Source organism: Cervus canadensis, chromosome 2 (genome assembly GCF_019320065.1).
Source record: "Cervus canadensis isolate Bull #8, Minnesota chromosome 2, ASM1932006v1, whole genome shotgun sequence".
Taxonomy (NCBI): Eukaryota; Metazoa; Chordata; class Mammalia; order Artiodactyla; family Cervidae; genus Cervus; species Cervus canadensis.
In genome coordinates, this window is record NC_057387.1 from 107,717,892 (window position 1) to 107,736,413 (window position 18,522).

Sequence of the window (18,522 nt, forward strand, 5' to 3'; positions counted from 1 at the left end):
AAGTTTTTTTAATAGCTCACGGTCGTTGACTAGAAAATGTCATTGTAAGAGGTCTCTTTCCTGGTAGAAACCTTATAAAATTTAAAGTTTGTGTGAAATAAAGACGCCTTTGGTAAGAAGGCCACGAAGATGACACGCAGGGGTGTGATGAAACTGCAGGGTCCTGGCAGACCGGGTGTGAAGGCGTCCAGTTCTGGCCAGTGTGGGTGCAATTCCAGGGAAAAGCCCAGTGGGGATTTTTCAGTGTGAGCAAACATCCCCGTCAGATCTGCAAGTGCGTCCTAGAGTTGCACGGTCTGACCACACCGGGCGCAGGCAGACACTGTGGAAGCAGGCAGACACGAGGGATGCAGGCAGACACTGCGGAAGCAGGCAGACACCGGGGACGCAGGCAGACACTGCGGAAGCAGGCATTCACTGCGGAAGCAGGCATTCACTGCGGAAGCAGGCATTCACTGCGGAAGCAGGCAGACACCGGGGACGCAGGCAGACACCGGGGACGCAGGCAGACACCGGGGACGCAGGTAGACACTGGGGACGCAGGGCTCTGAGGCAGAATCCAGGCCAGTGGGGCCAGGAAGAAATTGGCACACATGAAAAATAAGGAAATTTCTTTTATCTGTGACTACGTTTATACAGATGACCGACACAGGTACGTGTCTGTGAGTGCACAGAATTCTTTAGTGGCAGAGACCTGGGCCCTAGCTTCTGTGAGAACCAACACAGGCGGGCCACAGACCCAGGGGGCAGGGGCTGCGATGGCTCCGCCACGCCCTGGACCGCGCAGTGGGGAGGCGGCCACCGAGCTGGCACCCTGTCCCCTGTCCCTCTGACTCCCCTCCCCTCTTGATTCTGCTTCGGGGAGTGGGTGGCGAGGAAAGAGTGCAGGAAAAGCTTCCTTGGAAGGGTACTCCTGACCCCTACAGACTAGCCTGCCGGTGCAGCGCTGCGAGACTGTGATATGTGTATACACAGGTGTTCAGTCACATGATGAATAAACATTATAAAATGAAAAAATAAAACCCAGAATATGAAAATGGATGCTTATCTCTGCAAAACGGCTTTTAAAAGGCATTAGAAAGGAGCGATCAGTCCAAGACTGAAAGTCGAGGAGAAGGACGAGGACAGGCCTTTTTGCGGCCCCACGCCCATCTGCGGCAGAGGGGGACGCAGCCTGGGTAAATGGGGGTCTAACTCGCTCCATTTCCCGCCTCCTCCACAGAACGTGATGCTGGATCTTTCCAAGCGCAGCCGCAGCGGTAAATTCCGCCTGGTGACCAAGTTCAAGAAGGAGAAAAACAACAAGAACAGAGAAGCGCGCTGCAGCCTGGGCGCCCCGGGTACCTGCCCCTGCCCTTGCCTGGGTCACCCCGGTGCCCTGGCCACCCCGGGGCCCCGGCCCGCACTGCCGCGCCTGTGGCTACAGAGCTGCACCCGGCTCTCCCGCTGCAGCAGGCAGGGTGACCCGTGTCACTCCCTGCCCTGACCCTGCTCCTGGTGCAGATTCTGGGAGACAGGCCCCAGGCCGCCTGCATGCACTCAATGGGGGTGTAAGGTGGGGAGGAGACAGCAGAGGTGACAAGACACTCAGAGACACGCTGAACCCTGTGCCTGCTTCCTTGAGGGACTGCCTGGCCCCCGTCAATCAGTCCATTGATCACGGCCCCTCCCCCGGGAGCCTGGGCCCTCAAGGCCACGGGCTAGAAAATCAACAGAAAATGACCCTAAACGATGTTTCTCCTTGGGTCACTGAATCGGGGCTTAGAATCTCTATGCCAAGTGTCGGCCCCAAGCTCGGCCCAGGCTCCCAGGCGCTGGGCAGCCCCACCCCGGACTCGAGGGGGGAGCGTTTGCTGCCAGTAAGGGTAGCACCCTTTGATTTTTCTTTTTTGTGTGTTGGTCCAGAAATTGGGTTCTTTGAATCATGGTGGCTCTGACTCCATGTAATCTCTGCGAGTCTCCGTTCTTGCTGCGGGCCGGAGGCGCAAAGACCCCTCTCAAAGGGCGAGGGGATCTGGCCTCACCTGCCGGCAGGCCCACCCGTCCCTCCTGGGGCGAGGCTGCCGGCCCCCCGCAGGAACAGACACCAGCCGCGGCCTTGCTCACGCCCCTCTGAGGGCGGTAGCCCGTCTCCTTTCTGCACCGGCTTGGGATGGCGCCTGGGGCCGGGTGGTGGGTGCCTGCTGCTGGGGTTGCTTGGGGTGCTTGTGCCGGGGAATGTTGGGGTGCCGGCTGCTGGGGCTTTTGGGGGTGCTTGTGGCCGGGGAATGTTAGGGTATGCTGGCCGCTGCCTGCCTGGCGCTGGGCTCCGGGCACTCACTTGGGCCCGTGCTTTTCCGTCTCTGACAGTGCACCTCTGGGGCACAGAGGAGGTGGCTGCCTGGTTGGAGCACCTCAGTCTCTGTGAGTATAAGGACATCTTCACTCGGCACGACATCCGGGGCTCTGAGCTCCTGCACCTGGAGCGGAGGGACCTCAAGGTACTTCCACACGCCTCCCGGGCAGGCGCGCCTGTGCTCCCCGCGGCCCTGGGGTCCCCCCCATGACCTGGCTGCACCCCAGCGCCAGCAGTCTCCTCCTCGTTCTCAGGCCGCGGGGCAACGATTTGGGAGTGACAGGTGCGGCCCCGGGCCGTGGCGTCTCAGCTCCGCAGCCAGCGCCAGGGCAGACGCCGCGGGAATCCGCGCGCTCAGCCTCGCTGCACGGTGAACCCACGTTACCCCCTTGGGGGGGCCGTGAGCCCCTTGGGGGTGCAGCCCGCTGCTCGTCCAGCTCGAGTTCTGTGACGACAGCCGTCGGGGAGAAGGGGTACCTGGTGTCCGGGGTTCCATCCTCAGCTGTCCACTGACCGGTGTGGAGCGCCTGGCCCCGGCTCGGGGAGGGCAGCTGCGGGCCCCCAGCCTGGTTCGCCTTGCGGGCCCCTCCGGGCGCACCCCAGGAGGCTGCGAGGCCGCCGAGGGCACCTGGATGGGGCAGCGCGGCTGGCCTGCCTCCAGGCACCACCAGGGTGCCCAGCCCTCGCTCAGGGTGCCTTGGACTCAGTTCAGGGATCCAGGCGAGGCGCGCGCCCACGGGTGGTGGTTTGGGGGCATCAGTCGTGGCGGCTTCATCCCGCCGCGGTCCCGTGCCCCCTCCCTCGGTGGGGCCGCGGGGCGCCCGGTCCTGAGCGCCGCCCTCTCCCCGCAGGACCTCGGCGTGACCAAGGTGGGCCACATGAAGCGGATCCTGTGCGGCATCAAGGAGCTGAGCCGCGGCGTTACCACCGCCGCCACCGCCGAGGCCTAGCCTCCGCCTTCACGGCCTGCGTCCCCCGCGCCCCCCGCGACTGAGCCGGCTCGGCGGCCCCTCATGGTGCTACTCCCGCCGCTCGGCCCGGCCCGGCGCCCTGGGGCCGGACCCACAACATAGCTACCTGCCGCCCGTGCCGCCCCTCCCGGGTCGCTCCCCGCCCGCGTCAGCCCCGCCGGGCGCCCAGCGTCTCCGAGCCTCCGGCCTTCCCGGCCCGGGCAGTCACCACCTGGGGCCGAGGAACCCTGGTTCCTGGGCCGCGGGCGTGGGGACCCGGCCGTGCCCAGGACGCGTGGCCTGTCGTCCCCCCGTGCACCGAGGCGGGCCTGTGTTTCTGTGTGGAGGGGGCTTCCGGGCCTTCGCGGGGCCGGGGCGGCGGGGGGGGGGGGGGGTTGTCCAGGGGCTGCCCTGAGTGACCCGGGGTGGCGGAGAGGCCGAGCTGGGAGCGCTTCCCGGGCGCACCCCGCCCTCACCGCCTTGGCTTTCTCGCTTTCCACGCCCGCGGGGCACCGTCTGGGGACCGGCCCGCCCGGCGCGCGCCCTGCCGGCGGCTCCTGCGCGCGCGGGCTCCCCCTGCCGGTCGGCCCCGGGCTGAGCTCAGCCCGCGCTCTGTCCCTCAGAGGTGAGCCGGTCAGCGGTGTCTCCTTCCCGCCCCGAGGGGTCCCGTGCCTCGGAACCTCCGTGCTGGGAGGAAGGCACCAGAAGGCACCGGGTTTCCGAGGGGAGCCCCGGGGTGGGCGGGCTCCTGGGGGTCTGGGGTTCTCAGGACTCAACCGCACAGGCGGGGACCCACCCCAGCCCTCCGCGCCCTCTCGTGGGAAAGCCATCAGTTTAGGTGAAGCGTGGTGTTTAAAAGTAATGTCCGTGATTAGAGCAACACTGTTTACCTAAAACCGTTTTCTGAGTGTAGTGAGTGAGAGTGAGCGGAGTAAACGTGGGCGTTGCATGAAGCCTGTCTGCGGGGCAGCGTCCCTGCTGCCGCCGCCTCGTGTCTCTCGCTGCACGTGGGGCTGGCTGCCCTTCTGTCCCCGTCCCCACCCCTGCTGTGCGGCTGTCCCTGGGGTCTCCTGGTCCTGTCAGTGTAGAGGGAGGGAGGAAGGATCCCTGGCGACTTGGAGGAAAGGTTTTGTGCCCTCTGGTGGGGCTTCCCCTCGTATTTATGATCCTAATTTATACAGTGCCCACCGTGGAAGCAAACGCCTCCTGTATTGCTATGTACATAACCACATCTGGGGTTGTAAATACAGTTGTTCTGTGTATAAATAAAACAAGCCTGTTTTTGATCTTCCATCGTCAGATTTATCATTCTCTTGTGCTTTGATGTAAAATTTCAGTTGCCAAAAAATCTTTCCAAACTGGGTTCAGAATTATGTTTTTCAGCCACTCTAAACATAGGTTGAATTGGTGGTGGCTGAAGAGCAAAGTGGAACGAATGCCATTGTATTCTTCAGGGCGTGGGTTCTAGGATCTGTTGAATTAACTCACCAAGGTGGTGGGGCTGGGTACCACCGAGGTTCTCAGGCTTAATCACATGTAGCTTCAGCCCAGCCTCCTGAGGTCATCTTAGCTAATGTTCTATCCTCCTATGTCTTTTATATAAAACTGCAGACCGAGCTCTCCTACTCCCCTGTTTAGTCCTAGTACCTTTATTACAAGGGAGCTGCCTCTTCAAGCCCAAGGTCACTTTGTGACCCGTTTCCGGGGTACGGGATGGGGGCTGGCATCCTGGAGTTGAAAACTGGGCTGGCAGGGTACCATAGGGCTGTGTGCGCTCTGAATGTGTAGTTGCCTCCCCAGAAGCTTTCTTTTATGCTTAGTAGAACTCGTTTTGTCCTGCACGCTCCTCCCACATGGCCAACCCTGAATCAGGCCTCATGGTTACAAAATAGCTGCCACTATTCCAGGTATCACATCCAAATGTGACCCTGTCCAGGCTAAAGTGTGGGTGAACAGGTGGGTTGGCTCTTGCCTCTTTTTAAGGTAAAAGGAAACTTTTTGGAAATTCTGGCATCTACTGACCTCCGCTGAGGTCTCATTGTCTAGAACTGGACCACACTCTCACACTCATGACTAGAGCAGTGGGTGCGAAAGGAACGGAGCCGTGACAGTGGTGGCTGATCACGATACTGCTGGCTGACAACGTTTGTTATTTTATGCTGGCTGCTGGCATACAACATATTATACATATTAACTCACCCATTCCTCTTTGCAATCCTACGAGGTGGGTATCCACATCTTCTAGATTAGGACACAGGATCAGAGAGGTCCCAGCTTGTTCCAGCAGCTCGTGGCCGGGCCGGGAGAGCACACCTGGAGCGCTGTTCCTGGGTCCCCAGCCGACCCCAAGCTCGCCCACACGACAGATGAGGAAACGGGGCCTGTGTCACACGCAGGCATCCGGGCCCAGGAGCCTGTGGTCCTTCTCGCGCGGATGACAGTAGCCAGGGCTCAGCCTTTGTGGGTTTTTGAGGGGTTGGGGGGGTTGGCCGCATGGCATGTGGGATCTTAGTTCCCTAACCAGGGACTGAACCCATGCAGATGTGGCCCCATACCACCACTGTGAGGCCCACCGCTGGGGCTGTTCGGGCCTCTGAAGAGCGCTGCACGGGGCGGTCGTGGGGGCCTGTCACCGTTGGGGCGTGAGTGCTCAGGGAGGCCTGGTTTTCCAGAAGCGCCGCTGGACTGGTGCCTGCCCCCTTGACACACTTGCTCCGGGCTGGGTTATTCGTCACCTGGCCACTGGTGTGGAACTGCGAGGTGCCCCCTCCACTGGGCCCGCCCCAGCCCGAGGCTGCGGGCAGGAGCCCCCCGCCTCTGGGCTTTGGGTGGAGGGGCTGCTGCTGAGGTTGGGGGGCCCCCTCAGAGCCCCCACTCGGGACTAGAGCTGGTGGCAGGGCGGGCAGGTACCCGCTTTGAGCGTCAGGCCCAGGACTTTTATGGGCACCTGAAAGGAGGCCTTGGGCCGACAGGGAGTAACTCAGGGGCTGCTGGTGGCATTGCACCCCCAGGGGCAAGCTGCGGGCGCTGGGGTCCCTAGGTGTTGCCATCACACTCCCCTCCTCTGCAGACAGTGCCCCCACAGGCACCCGTTGTGTCTGTTACCGACGGGGCAGGACCGAGAACGGGCGCGGCGGCCGTGTCTCCGTCGGACCAGGCTGCAGGGCCCCGACGGTCTTCCTTCACAGCTACATCTGTCCCGGGGGAGCTGACCTCTCTAAGCCGTGATTCCGGATTATTCAGGACTTCCGGTGCCCCGTCCCTCCTTCTGCCAGGAGAGTGACACAGCTGCATCAATGTGTTTTCTCTAACACAACCAGCGTGGGCAGCTGCATTTCTCTGGAAAGAAAGAGAGAACCAGACCACTTCCAGTTTCTTCCAATACAATTATTCCCGAGTCTGAGTTTATTTAAAACCAAAACACAGTTCTGTTCTTTCTTCCCCCTTTTCTGTTATTTCTAAAGCAGTACTGAACTGGTCTTTTTGAACATAAACCCCAGCGACTTAGCATCCAAAGTTCACTTAGGGAAAAGGCCAGAACATGAAGCAGTCAGCAGAGACAGGAGGCTACAAATCCAAGTTTATTTTTTAACAAAATCTTAGCGCTTTCTCGCGGTAGCCCCGCTCCATGCCCGAACTGCAAGGAAGGAAGGGAGGGGAGCGGAGGCCAGGCCGCTCACGTGGACACCCAAGGCACCTCGACCTTTTCTTGCGGTGAGTGACCTCCAGCGGGGCCTCTGGCTTCCTGGCTGGTAGTCACTGTCGGGCTACGGTGGAACGAAGGGGCACAGAGAGCCCGGATGGGGCAGGGGCCAGCCTCGCTCGGTCCCACGCCAACACTGTGGCACGGTCCCCGCCCACCGGGTGCCCTGGAGAGTCGCCTGAGACGGAGGTGGTGCTGGAGAGCCGGAAGTACTCGCCAAAGTCCAACTTCTTAAAACACAGCTGCTTCCATACCGACCAGCACGTAAATCATGACGCGCATGCGGAGGAGAGGAGGGTTTCTGACGCCGTCTGGGGGGAGGGCAGAGGAAGGAAAGGCCGGCCGTTCACTCCTCTGTCCCGTCAGCGCCTGGAAGAGCAGCTAGGGCGCAGCAACAGCCCCTCAATTCCTCAAGCTGGGGTCGTAGGCGGAGACCCTAGTCCACGCGTGTCACTTTCTTCTAACAGTTCAAAGCTATTTTAGTATAAGTGAGAAAAAGGCTGATGTGTGTGTCAGTCACTCAGTGGTGTCTGACTCTGCGACCCCATGGACTGTGGTCCACCAGGCTCCTTTGTCCGTGGGATTCTCCAGGCAAGAATACTGGAGTGGGTTGCCATTTCCTTCTCCAAAAAGGCTGATGAAAGTGTGTAAAATCAAGATGATAACCGTACTTAGCAGCACAGTCGCAATAAACCATCACTGAGATCTGAAGAAGTATTATCTTCTTCGGAGTTCCTGCTTTGGCCTGAGTTAGCTTGAGACACTGAATCACCCCAGTGTCCTAAATCCATCAACAGGAACACAGATGCTCTATTTGTCATAGACATCTATTAAACCTTTTAAAGACTGCTAAGCCATGTCGAATTAAGAAGAATTTTAGCCCACATTTTCCTTCTCTCCTGTTTTAATCACGGCTGCTCAGGGCTGGCCCCCTGCCCACCAGGCCTGCTTGCCGTGACCCCGCCTCCGGTCGGGCTCCTGGACAGGGAAACACGCGGCCCCCGCAGGCAGCAGGACGGCAGCAGTGAGGACCCCCGACCTTGGACGGCACAGGCGGGCGGGGGCTGCCCACGCCCCAGCAGCACGTACCTGACCAGAGGGTGCCCCGCTGGGCTGCTCTCCAGGAAAGAGAGGCACCGCCTTAGAATCACAGACCTAACAGCCCCAAGGGGAGGGGTGCCGTCTGGGAGCCAGTTTCTGTGACGTGAGCCGTCAGAACCTGGGGGACTAGGTACAGAGCGTCACCTCAACAGCGGAAGGAGTGGGCGAGCGAGCTTGAACGCGCGGGCCTGGCGGAGATTAGCAACGTGCCGCCGCATCCTCACCCACAGTTAGTGCAGAATGAGCCGTCTTTCATGTAAAGACATGCGGGGCGTCGAGTGCAGGGTGAGGGGCTGGCCAGTCTGTGCCGGCCCCGGGGGACGCCCCACAGAACTGGCAGAAGCACGGCCACCTGGCCTGAGATGAAAGCCTCCTCTGCTGGTGACAAAGCCGGGCAGTGGAGCCCGGGTCTGCACAGGACAGAGAGCAGCAGGCCCGCTCTCGGGGACCTGGAGCGGGAGCACCGTGAGTCCCACGCTGTCCCGCCCTCCCCCCGCCCTGGAGCGGGAGCACCGGAAGTCCCACGCTGTCCCGCCCTCCCCGCCCTGGAGCGAGAGCACCGGATGTCCCGCCCCGCGGCGCTATCTGAAACTCCCGACGTGGATGGAGAGAGAAGCTTCTGGTCCACGGGCCCGGGCGGGCGTCTCTGCACCACATAAGACGTCGCTGCTCTGCGCACGGAGGGCCTCCCGGCTACAGGGATAGAGAGGCAGTCAGGGGTTCACATCCCAAACGCCAGGGCCCCAGAAGGCCGAGGAGGGGCTCCTGATTTCACTTCCAATGTTCAGGGTCAAGTGAGAACAGGCCACAGATATTCTCACAATGCCCTGCAGATACTGTGGGATATTCCCACAATGCCCTGCAGACCAGGGTTCCACGCTGCGGTCGGGAACGTGAGCCCAGAGGTTGCAGCAGGAACCTGTCTGTGGCTGAGGACCCTCACTCACCTTTTCCTCTTCCCCAGGGCGAGCTCTTTCTGTTTTTCCTTTCCGATGTCGTCTCGGACGGTACTGAAATCATCATCGTCTTCAACCAGGAGATTCTGCATGTCAAAATAACTACTGAGCAATGTTTTTAGATATCTTTATAGCCTACATTTAAGAGATGGATGTAAAAAATCACCTACGGGATATCCAAACTTACATAAACTAGATTAATAACATGAAACAGTCTGGTGCTTGATGAGAACAAACAGCTGGGGGCAGGGCGAGCTCGAGGCCGAGGTGCGGGGGAACCGTCCGAGAGGCCCCAGTGAGCGGGCATGCGGTCCGAGGCGCAGCAGGCCGCGTCTTGGCACTGGGCTTCCCAGCGTCTCCCTGGAGCCGCCCTGGGGCCCCCTCCACCCTGCCCGGACCTGTAGGTGGTCAGAGACGGGGAGTTAGCAGCAAGCTCGCCGCTCCCACAGGCCGGTCTCTGTCGGGGTGCATTGACCACAACACTCCGCCTGAGCACACGTGAGCAGGAGGAAAGCCTGTGTCCTGAGGCGATGCCCAGGCCTCCCAGGCCCCGGGTTAGGGACGCTGGGGTTCCTAGCCACGTGCCCCATGGAGATCTGGGGGAGGGAGCGCTGCTTGGGGGCGGTGGCCCTCCCCTGCCGGACAGGCCAGCTGAGGGGCTGCAGGGGGCTGGCTCCCTGCTTTTCCACCCTCAAGTGGGAAGAGCCTCCCCCAGGAGAGCTCTAAGTGCTCTGCTGAGCTCAGTGCAACTGTTTCCATCTTTGTCTTTACAACATAGGAACGTGACCCTCAGCAAGCCTCGGCATTCTACCCGGTTCTCTGTTAGTGATCGTCCTGTGACTTTTCCACACTAAACACTTGGATGTGTCTTCACAGTGACACCTGGGCTCTGATTTATCTGCTTTAAATGCTGTGTTCTCTACCGCCACATCAATACTCTTTTCCCCCTTTTTATGTATCCCCTTTCTGAGGGTCATTTAAGTTCTCTCCAGTGTTAGTCTTCAATCCAAATCAAAGAACCCTTCAATGCTCATTTCTGTACAGCTCCCCCCAAACATGGGTGTTTTGGCAACCCACTCCCATATTCTTGCCTGGAAAATCCCATGGACAGAGGAGACTGGTGGGCTACATGCTTTGCATGGGGTTGCAAAGCACTGGACCCAACTGAGCAGGCATGGACGTGCGTGCGCACACACATGCACACATGGGTGTTTCCAGGCGTTTATATCTGGAGTGGAAGCGCCTGGCTGCATCGTGTGGGCACCTTCGCTGACTGCTGCCAACTGCTGTTTACTTGGCGCTGGTGCTTCCTGGTGCTGCCTGGAGTCCTGAGAGTCTGGCCTGGCAGCTCAGGTTTTATTTCACAGGTCCCTGGTTACTGGGAAGCTATCTTTTCACCTGCTTTCTGAGAACTGCCAGGCGTTACTCAAGAGGATCACTAGGGTAGAGATGTGCAAAGCTTACTTTTTTGTAACTGATTTGCAGAAGTACTTTACATATTTGGAATACACTAGTCCTTATTGCTTATATCCTGATATATTATCTTTTCCTATTTGTGGCTTGTCTTCTCACTTTGCATTGTTTCCTTTGATGAAAAGAAGCTTTTACTTTAAATGTACAGTTGTCCCTCAGAGTTCACAGTGGACTGGCTTCAGGACACGCCACAGACACCAAAATCCTGGGATGCTTGAGACCCACAGCTGGCACTCTGCATCCGCAGTTCCACACCTGTGGGCTCGACCAACTGCAGTTTGTAGTACTCTGTGTATTTATTGAGAAAAAAAATTTGTATGTAAGTGGACCCAGGCAGTTCAAACTCATGCTGTTCAAGGGTCAACTGCAGTCAAATTTATTGATCCTCTTCTTTATGGATTATGCTTTATATTTCTTACTTTAAGAAATCCTTCTTAACCTAAGTCATAAAAATTTTCGTATCTTCTAAAGGTTGAAATGCTTTTCACATTGAAGTCTTCATGTTGATTGCTGTACAGGTGTGGGCAGAGGTGGATAGTTTTATGGGGTCCACAGCTTATACAAATTGATCCTCTTTATGGAAATGCAATCAAAATTATTTTGACTATAATTATTGAATAATCCATTTTTAATGCAGCCTCAAATACCTGTCAAGTTTCATTATATGAGTGATTCTGTTTCACTGCTCTATTTCAATCTTGCCCTGCCCCAAAGCTAGTCACCACAGTTCTGTAATCATTCTTAATTCTTGGTATGGCAACACCCTGATCTTGTTCTTTAAAAATATCTTAGCTCTTCAGCCTTCTGCTGTTCCATGTGAATTTATCTCTTTAATCTACATGGTTTTTCACTGTGATGATACTGAACTTACAACTGTGGGACAACTGGTATCTTTACCATTGTGAGGCCTCTGTTCCCAGAACACGGTATGTGATATGATTCTGTATCTAACTGAAGCTTTAAAGTCTCTCAGTATTTCTGTAATACTCTCCAGAAAGGTCTTTTAAATCTTTTTGTTGGATGTATTCCCAGGTACTTTGTAATTTTATGTGTGTTGATCTTATAACCTCTTGAACTCTCTTAATAGAGCTAATGGCTTATTTGTATAGTCTTTCAAATGTGGAAAAACTGTACTTAAGAACAGTGTTACATATATATTTTCCTTTGAGAATTTCTTTTACCTGTCTTTCAATTTCTGTTTATTTGCTTTTCTTTGTTGGGTGGAAGGTCATATTACATTGGTTACATATTTTAGTATTGTACAATGAAGAACAGAAGTGGTGATTAAGGGAATACTTATTCCTTAATATAAATTTAAGGGAATACTTAGTCCCTAATATAAAAAATCATCTAAGTCAAAAAACAAATTATTAATTCTTAAATTAAGGATTTAAATCATTAACCCTTAGTACAAAAAATATGATGACAACAAAGTAGGTCTGTCCAAGGAATGCAAGGAAGGCTCAGTGTTGAGAGTATGTTTATGTAATAATACTCCATTACCAGATTAAATGAGAAAAACCATATCGCTAGTTAAACGGATGCAGAGAAAGCAGAGAATAAAACATAATATTAAAAATCCAGTGCTCATGCATTATTTAAAAAAAAAGAAGAACTTAAGAGTAAACTAGGAATGAAAGAAATGTCTTAACCTAATATAGGTACCTGCATAAAACCTAAAGCAACACAGTGATGAAACTTGAAAAGCATTTTCACTCAAGTCAGACCCAAAAGGGTTTTGGTGTTGTGGTTCCACTGGCCTCATCAAACGAGTTGTCTGGTTTTCCCTGTTTCCCCCCTGCTTCATGAAACAATTTATCTAAAATGCGGTTGTCAATGCTTTGAAGACTTGAGTGTGCTTATCTGTGCTCTTTTGCAGAGGTTTCCTTTGCTCGTACAACTACACCACCTTCTCTTTCTTCCCAGCTCCAGGCCTTCAATTTCTTCTCCCTGCCTAAGTTTTCTGCCAGCTTCACCGCGGCTTGCTCTTACGCCAGCATTTCCTAGGGAGTTTTGCCGTGGCGGGGAGAAGTTGATAACACTTCTCTACACAATCATTTGATTCTGGTGTTCTGTCAAGAGTGGTAAGTTTACTGTGAAAGACTTACCTTAACACCAATAGTATCTCCATCTTTCAAGTAATAAGGTGCACCCTGCAAATTATCTTGCTTTTTCTTCTTTTTCCTCTTGGTAGTTTGCTGGTTCTACAGAAAAATTAAACATCTTGAATTAAAACAAAAACTCAATCTCAAATTCTTAGTAAATACACTATCAGTCTGTGAAAAATGGTAGTTAATCTATTTGCTATGCCAGGAAGGCCCAATTTTCTTGAGAAAGCCCCACAACTTTACCCAACTAGATACTGGAAGCCACGCAAACTTCTCAGGGAAGTATTTGGCAATTTCAATTTTCTCCACGGGAAGTGAGTACACGTCGGCCACTCGCTGCCGCAGGGAGCCGGCTGTCCAGCCGCGGGCCGTGTCCCACAGCACGTCCACGGGCGGGCCGTAGGCTCTCTCGCCAGGGAGGCGCATCTGTGTCCGCAGCAGCACGTCCCAGGGGCTGTGCCAGAAAACAGTCACATGTCAGATTTACCACCAGAGGAGAGAGGTGCGTGAAGGGCAAAGTCACTCCTCTGACTCTGCTGCTTTTCCTAAGGGATTTTCCCTGACCGAACCCTGAACGCCTGTGGGAAACTTTTGACTTTGATTTCCTTCACTCCTGACCCATAATGGAGGTAAGCGCTCATTCTGAGTCCACGGCACAGTCCCAGGGGAGGCAGCAGGTGGGGCTGAAGGCAGGGTTGGAGAAGTTCCTCCGGGGAGCACAGAGAAAACAGGACTGGAGACAACAGAAAGGGCCGGCAAGGTGACACCCGAGTGGTGAGAGGGAAGGGCTCAACACGACCAGGTTCCCCGCCACGGCGGCTCCCTAGGAAATGCTGGCGTCGGAGCAAGCCAGGGTGAAGCTGGCAGAGAACTTAGGCAGGGAGAAGAAATTGAGGGCCTGGAGCTGGGAAGAGAGAGGTGGTGTAGTTGTACGAGCAAAGGAAACCTCTGCAGAAAAGCACAGATAAGAGATCCTTGGAGGAAGAGAAAGAAGAGAAACATTCAAACAGGTCAGAAGGAAATTCAGATGTGTGGAGTGTGTTTAAAAATGTAAAAGAGTAGGACATGAAATAAAAACTACAGATAAGAACTGGAAGATAGAGAGGAGAAATGAAAACTTTAATGACGGTGAGACAATGAACAGTTTTAATGCTGTATTTCTATTATATTGGTGTTTTACTGAAAGAAAGGGAAATGCAGTTGTAGGAGATGGACAACAGGGAGAGTGAAGGCCTGGTGAAAGGAGATGGGACTGAATGCGGGGGACTGTGGTCAGGAAGGGGTCTGTCAGAGGGTGTAGGTGTTTTGGGGTCACTGAGCAGAGCTGAGGCCCAGAGCTTACAAAGGGTGGTCAGTGCGGACACAGGAGGTGCCGAGGAGGAGACAGAGGCTGCTGAAGACCCCAGAGAGCCAGGGGCCCCACTGAGGGAGGGCAAGAGTGCTCTGGAGGTCGGTCCAGGACAGAAGTGCTAATGGGGAAGGGGATCTAAGTAAGTACACAATGTGGTCTTCAAAAGGACACTGCTCACAACAAATGATAACGACAGAGGGTCAAATTACACAATATAATATTCTGTATTACAGAAAGAGCTCACACAAATTAGACTTTTTACTAAGACATCATTAAAAACAGGCAATATATAAGAAACAATTCATGTACCCACAAAATATAAATGGCCTATAAACCTTTGAACAAATGCCCCAATCTTACTAGCAATCAAAGCACTGAGGCAAATGAAACAAGATAACCATTTTTCGTTTATCAATTTAGCAAACATTTAAACAATGACAACACTCAATGATGGTTTGACAGTGAGGTGAAATAAATACTTAGAAACCCTGCTTGTGGGAACATAAATTGATATACCTTACCTGGAAATGATTTAAGACTTAAGAGGTTTAAAATGTCCATACTATCTGATCCAGAAATTCCCCTCCAGGGAACTAGTAATATAGTTTGCACTAAGAATGTCTTTTTATAAAAACAGTGGGATTAAGTGAAGGTCAGATATGGTTGAAAGAGCAGACCTGTTATATGGATGGGCAATGAGAATCATGTCAGGCAGAACTTAGTATCTAGTGTTACTGACAAAAATGTCTTGGACAAGAAAGTCCTATAATGAAAAAAAGAAGAGTTACGTTTGATCACGGATAACTCTGGGGTGCTTCTTTATTCAATAAACAAACTGACTGTGACAAAGGCATCGTCCTAGGTACTGGGGACGCAGAAATGACCAAGAAACAGAGTGCTTGCTTTCCCAAAGCGAACATTCCAATAGGAGAGACAGATGACAATGGATAATTCAGTAAGTACACATCAGGGGGTATCAGGATGAAAAAAATCAGGACGAGGGGCAGCGTGGCAGGTGCTACTATCGGTCTGACCACAGGCTGTCTCCAGGCATTGATAAAAACTGGGAGTGAGCATCTTGCTTACATTCAAGGTCATTATGGGTTCAGTATGCACTGGGACTGACTGAGAAATAAATGTTTTTATGGAAAAATGAATTCTAAGATCTAGATACCAGATATACAAACACATTTCTAGAACATAATCTGCTTTAAGTTGCCAGACTCATTAGAAGCAGTGAAAAAAACACCTAAAATTTTAACAACTTAACAGTAAAGAAACTATCCATTGGGATCAGTTGCTGTTGTTTAGTTGCTAAGTCATGTCCGACTCTCTTACGACCCCATGGACTGGAGCCCACCAGGCTCCCGTGTCCATGGGATTCTTCAGGCCAGAATACTGGAGTGGGTTGCCATTTCCTTCTCCAGGAGATCTGCCCGATGGAGGGATTGAACCCATGTCTCCTGCACTGGCAGGAGGATTCTTTACCACTGATCCCCCAGGGAAGCCTTGTTGTGATCAGACATGTATGTAATTTTGTATATGTAGAAGGATGTCTTACCCCAAGTTTTCTTCTTTCTGAAGGGGCTCTAAGCAGATCTCAGTTCTCTTTCCCAATTTATATTCCCTGATAACAAATGAAACAAAACAATACTGAATGACATATTAATTTTTTTACAGTTTTTTTAAAAAGCCAATTTCAAGTATTCTTAAGTGAAACAGTATACCATATAAGAACACTGAAAATTTAAGAGACTACCAGGAAAATTATACACCAACAAATTGTACAACCCAGAAGAAATGGTAAATTCCTAGAAATATACAACCTACCAAGACTGAATCATGAAGAAACAGAAAATCTGAACAGATCAATTATCAGTAAGGAGACTGAATCAGCAATTAAAAACCTCCTAACAAAAAAGAGTTGAGGACCAGATGGTTTTACTGATGATAAAAGATTTAATACCAATCCTTCCCAAACTCTTCCAAAAAAAAAAAACCAAACAGGAGGGAACACTTCCAAACTCATTCTATGAGGCCAGAATTACCTTGATATCAAAATCAGACAATAACATTACAAGAAAAGAATATTAAAGGCCAATGTCCCTGATGAACACAGCTGCAAAAAATCGCAAAGAAATACTAGCAAATCAAATTCAACAATACATTAAAAGGATCATACACTATGATCATATGGGATTTATGCAAGGGATGCAAAGACGGCTCAACATTCACAAATCAGTTGATGTGACACAACCACGTTAACAGAATGAAGGACATGATCATCTCAACAGATGGAGAGAAAGCATTTGACAAAATTCAACAGTCTTTCACATTAAAAATTCACAACAAACTGGGTATTCAACACCATGAAGGTCTTATTTGACAAGCCCATACCTAGTATCATACTCAGCAGTGAAAAGCTGAAAGCTTTTCCTCTGAGATCAGGAACAGCACAAGGATGTGCTCACACCACTTATATCCAGCACAGTAGCAGAAGTGCTAGTCAGAGCAATTGGAAAAGAAAAGGAATCCAGATTGGAAAGGAAGAAGGAAAACTGTCTCCGTTTGTGGATGACATGATGATGTTTACAGAAACCTCTAAAGACTCCACCAAAAAAAAAAGAAAACTTCTTAAAACAATTAAATGGGGACTTCCCTGGTGGCCTAGTGGATAAGAATCTGCCTGCCAATGCAGGGGACACAGGTTTGACCCTTGGTCTGGGAAGATTCCACACACCTCGGAGCAACTAAGCCTGTGGGCCACAACTGCTGAGTCCATGCTCTAGAACCTGTGGTCCACAGGAGAAGTGACCCCACTGAGGAGCCCTTGCACTGCAAGGAAGAGGAGTAGCACCCACTAGCCGCAACTACAGAAAGCCTGTGCAAAAAGCAACAAAAATAAATAAATCAATAGATTTTAAAAAACAGCTAATAAATGAATTCAGTAAGGTCACAGGACACAAAATCAATATACAAAAATCAGTTGCATTTTATATAATGACAATAAATTATCAGAAACAGAAATTAAGTAAACAATCCCAATTCCAACAGCATCAAAAAAAAAAACAAACATAAAATACTTAGGAATAAATTTAACCAAGGAGATGAAAGACCTGTACACTGAAAACTACCAAGACACTGATGAAAGAAACTGAAGACACAAATAAATGGAGTGATTCCACGGTCATGGATTGGGAGAATATTGTTCAAATGTCCGCACTACCCCCACCCCGCCGCCCAAATCTATAAGTTCAATGCAATCCCTGTCAGAATTTCAATAGCATTTTGCAATTAAAAATAGAAACAGTTCTAAAATTTTTATGAACCCACAAAGACCTCAAACAGCCAAAGCAATCTTTTCCTAAGAAAGAAGAACAAAGCTGAACGCAGCATGCCCCATGATTTCAAACTATACTGTAAACCTATAGTTATCAAAACAGTGGAGTACTGGCATAAACAACACACACATATCAGTGGAACACAAGAGAGAGCCCAGAAATGGACACATGCATATCTGGTCAATTAGTTTATAACATGGAAGCTAAGAACCCACAATGGGGAAGAGTCTCTTCAGTAAATGGTGCTGTGGGGGGGAACTGGACAGTCTCATACAAAAGAATGAAGCTAGAACCTTATCTTACATCATATGCAAAAATAAACTTAAAATTGATTAAAAGATTTGAACATAAGACCTGAAATTGTAAAATTTCTAAAAGAAAACCATGGGGTAAAGCTCCTTGATATCAGCTTTGGCATGATTTTTTTTTTTTTTTTTGATTTGACACTAAAAGTGAAGGCAATAAAAGCAAAAATAAACAGTGGGACTACATTAAACTAAAAAGCTTTTTCACAGCAAAGGAAACCATCAACAAAATTAAAAAGCAATCTATGAAGTAGGAGAAAGTATTTGCAAAGCTAAGGGGTTAGTATTAAAATTATATTGAAAAAAATAAAAAATAAAAAATAAAATTATATTGAGAACTCATACAACTCAATAGCAAAAAGCAAATAATCTGACTAAAAAATGGCAGAGGATGTGAACAGAAATTTTTTGAAGACAGACATACTAAGGGCCAACAAGTACATAAAAAGGTACTCTACATCACTAATCATCAGGGAAACACAAACCAAATGCACAATGACATGCCATCTCACACCTGTCAGAACACTTATCATTGAAAAGACAAGAGAGAATAAGTATCAGTGAGGATGTGGAGGAAAGGGAACCCTTGTTCAGTGCTGGTGGGAATGTAAATTGGTTCAGCCACTATGGAAAAACAGTATGGGGATGCCTCAAAAATTAAAAAAAGAACTATCACATGATCCAGCAATCCCACTGCTGGGTACCTCACCAAAGGAAACGAAAACAGGATTCTGAAGAGATTATCTGCATTCCCAGGTTTATTGCAGCATTATGCGCAGTAGGCAAGATATGGAAAAACCTAGTGTCTTTACTGAAAGAATGGATAAAGGTGTGGTTTACAGGTGTGTGCATACACTCACACACACAAAGGAGTACCATGCAGCCCTAAGAAAGGACAT

At 51.2% G+C, this 18,522-nt stretch overlaps 2 protein-coding genes across 13 annotated transcripts in view; one reads left to right on the forward strand and one right to left on the reverse strand.

Moving 5' to 3' along the window:
* DGKD (diacylglycerol kinase delta) overlaps positions 1 to 4,576 on the forward strand; it is a 104,777-nt gene extending 100,201 nt beyond the window's left edge. For 3 of the 4 annotated variants that reach the window (XM_043462029.1, XM_043462033.1, XM_043462032.1), the window contains 3 exons: positions 1,223 to 1,340; positions 2,350 to 2,480; positions 3,187 to 4,576. In XM_043462029.1, coding sequence (XP_043317964.1) covers positions 1,223 to 1,340; positions 2,350 to 2,480; positions 3,187 to 3,285 — 348 coding nt within the window. In that variant the 3' untranslated portion in view covers positions 3,286 to 4,576. The remainder of the gene's footprint in view (positions 1 to 1,222; positions 1,341 to 2,349; positions 2,481 to 3,186) is intronic. The other variant, XM_043462031.1, reaches the window with a different exon arrangement.
* Positions 4,577 to 6,843: 2,267 nt separating this feature from the next.
* Positions 6,844 to 18,522, reverse strand: part of USP40 (ubiquitin specific peptidase 40) — a 79,475-nt gene continuing 67,796 nt past the window's right edge. For 7 of the 9 annotated variants that reach the window (XM_043462023.1, XM_043462022.1, XM_043462024.1 and 4 more), the window contains 6 exons: positions 15,539 to 15,604; positions 12,870 to 13,080; positions 12,627 to 12,722; positions 9,037 to 9,131; positions 8,653 to 8,782; positions 6,844 to 8,615 (listed from right to left, as the gene is read on the reverse strand). In XM_043462023.1, the coding sequence (XP_043317958.1) occupies positions 8,671 to 8,782; positions 9,037 to 9,131; positions 12,627 to 12,722; positions 12,870 to 13,080; positions 15,539 to 15,604 (580 nt within the window). In that variant the 3' untranslated portion in view covers positions 6,844 to 8,615; positions 8,653 to 8,670. Of the gene's footprint in view, positions 8,616 to 8,652; positions 8,783 to 9,036; positions 9,132 to 9,232; positions 9,444 to 12,626; positions 12,723 to 12,869; positions 13,081 to 15,538; positions 15,605 to 18,522 lie in introns of those variants that run through there. The other 2 variants (XR_006268205.1, XR_006268206.1) reach the window with 2 other exon arrangements.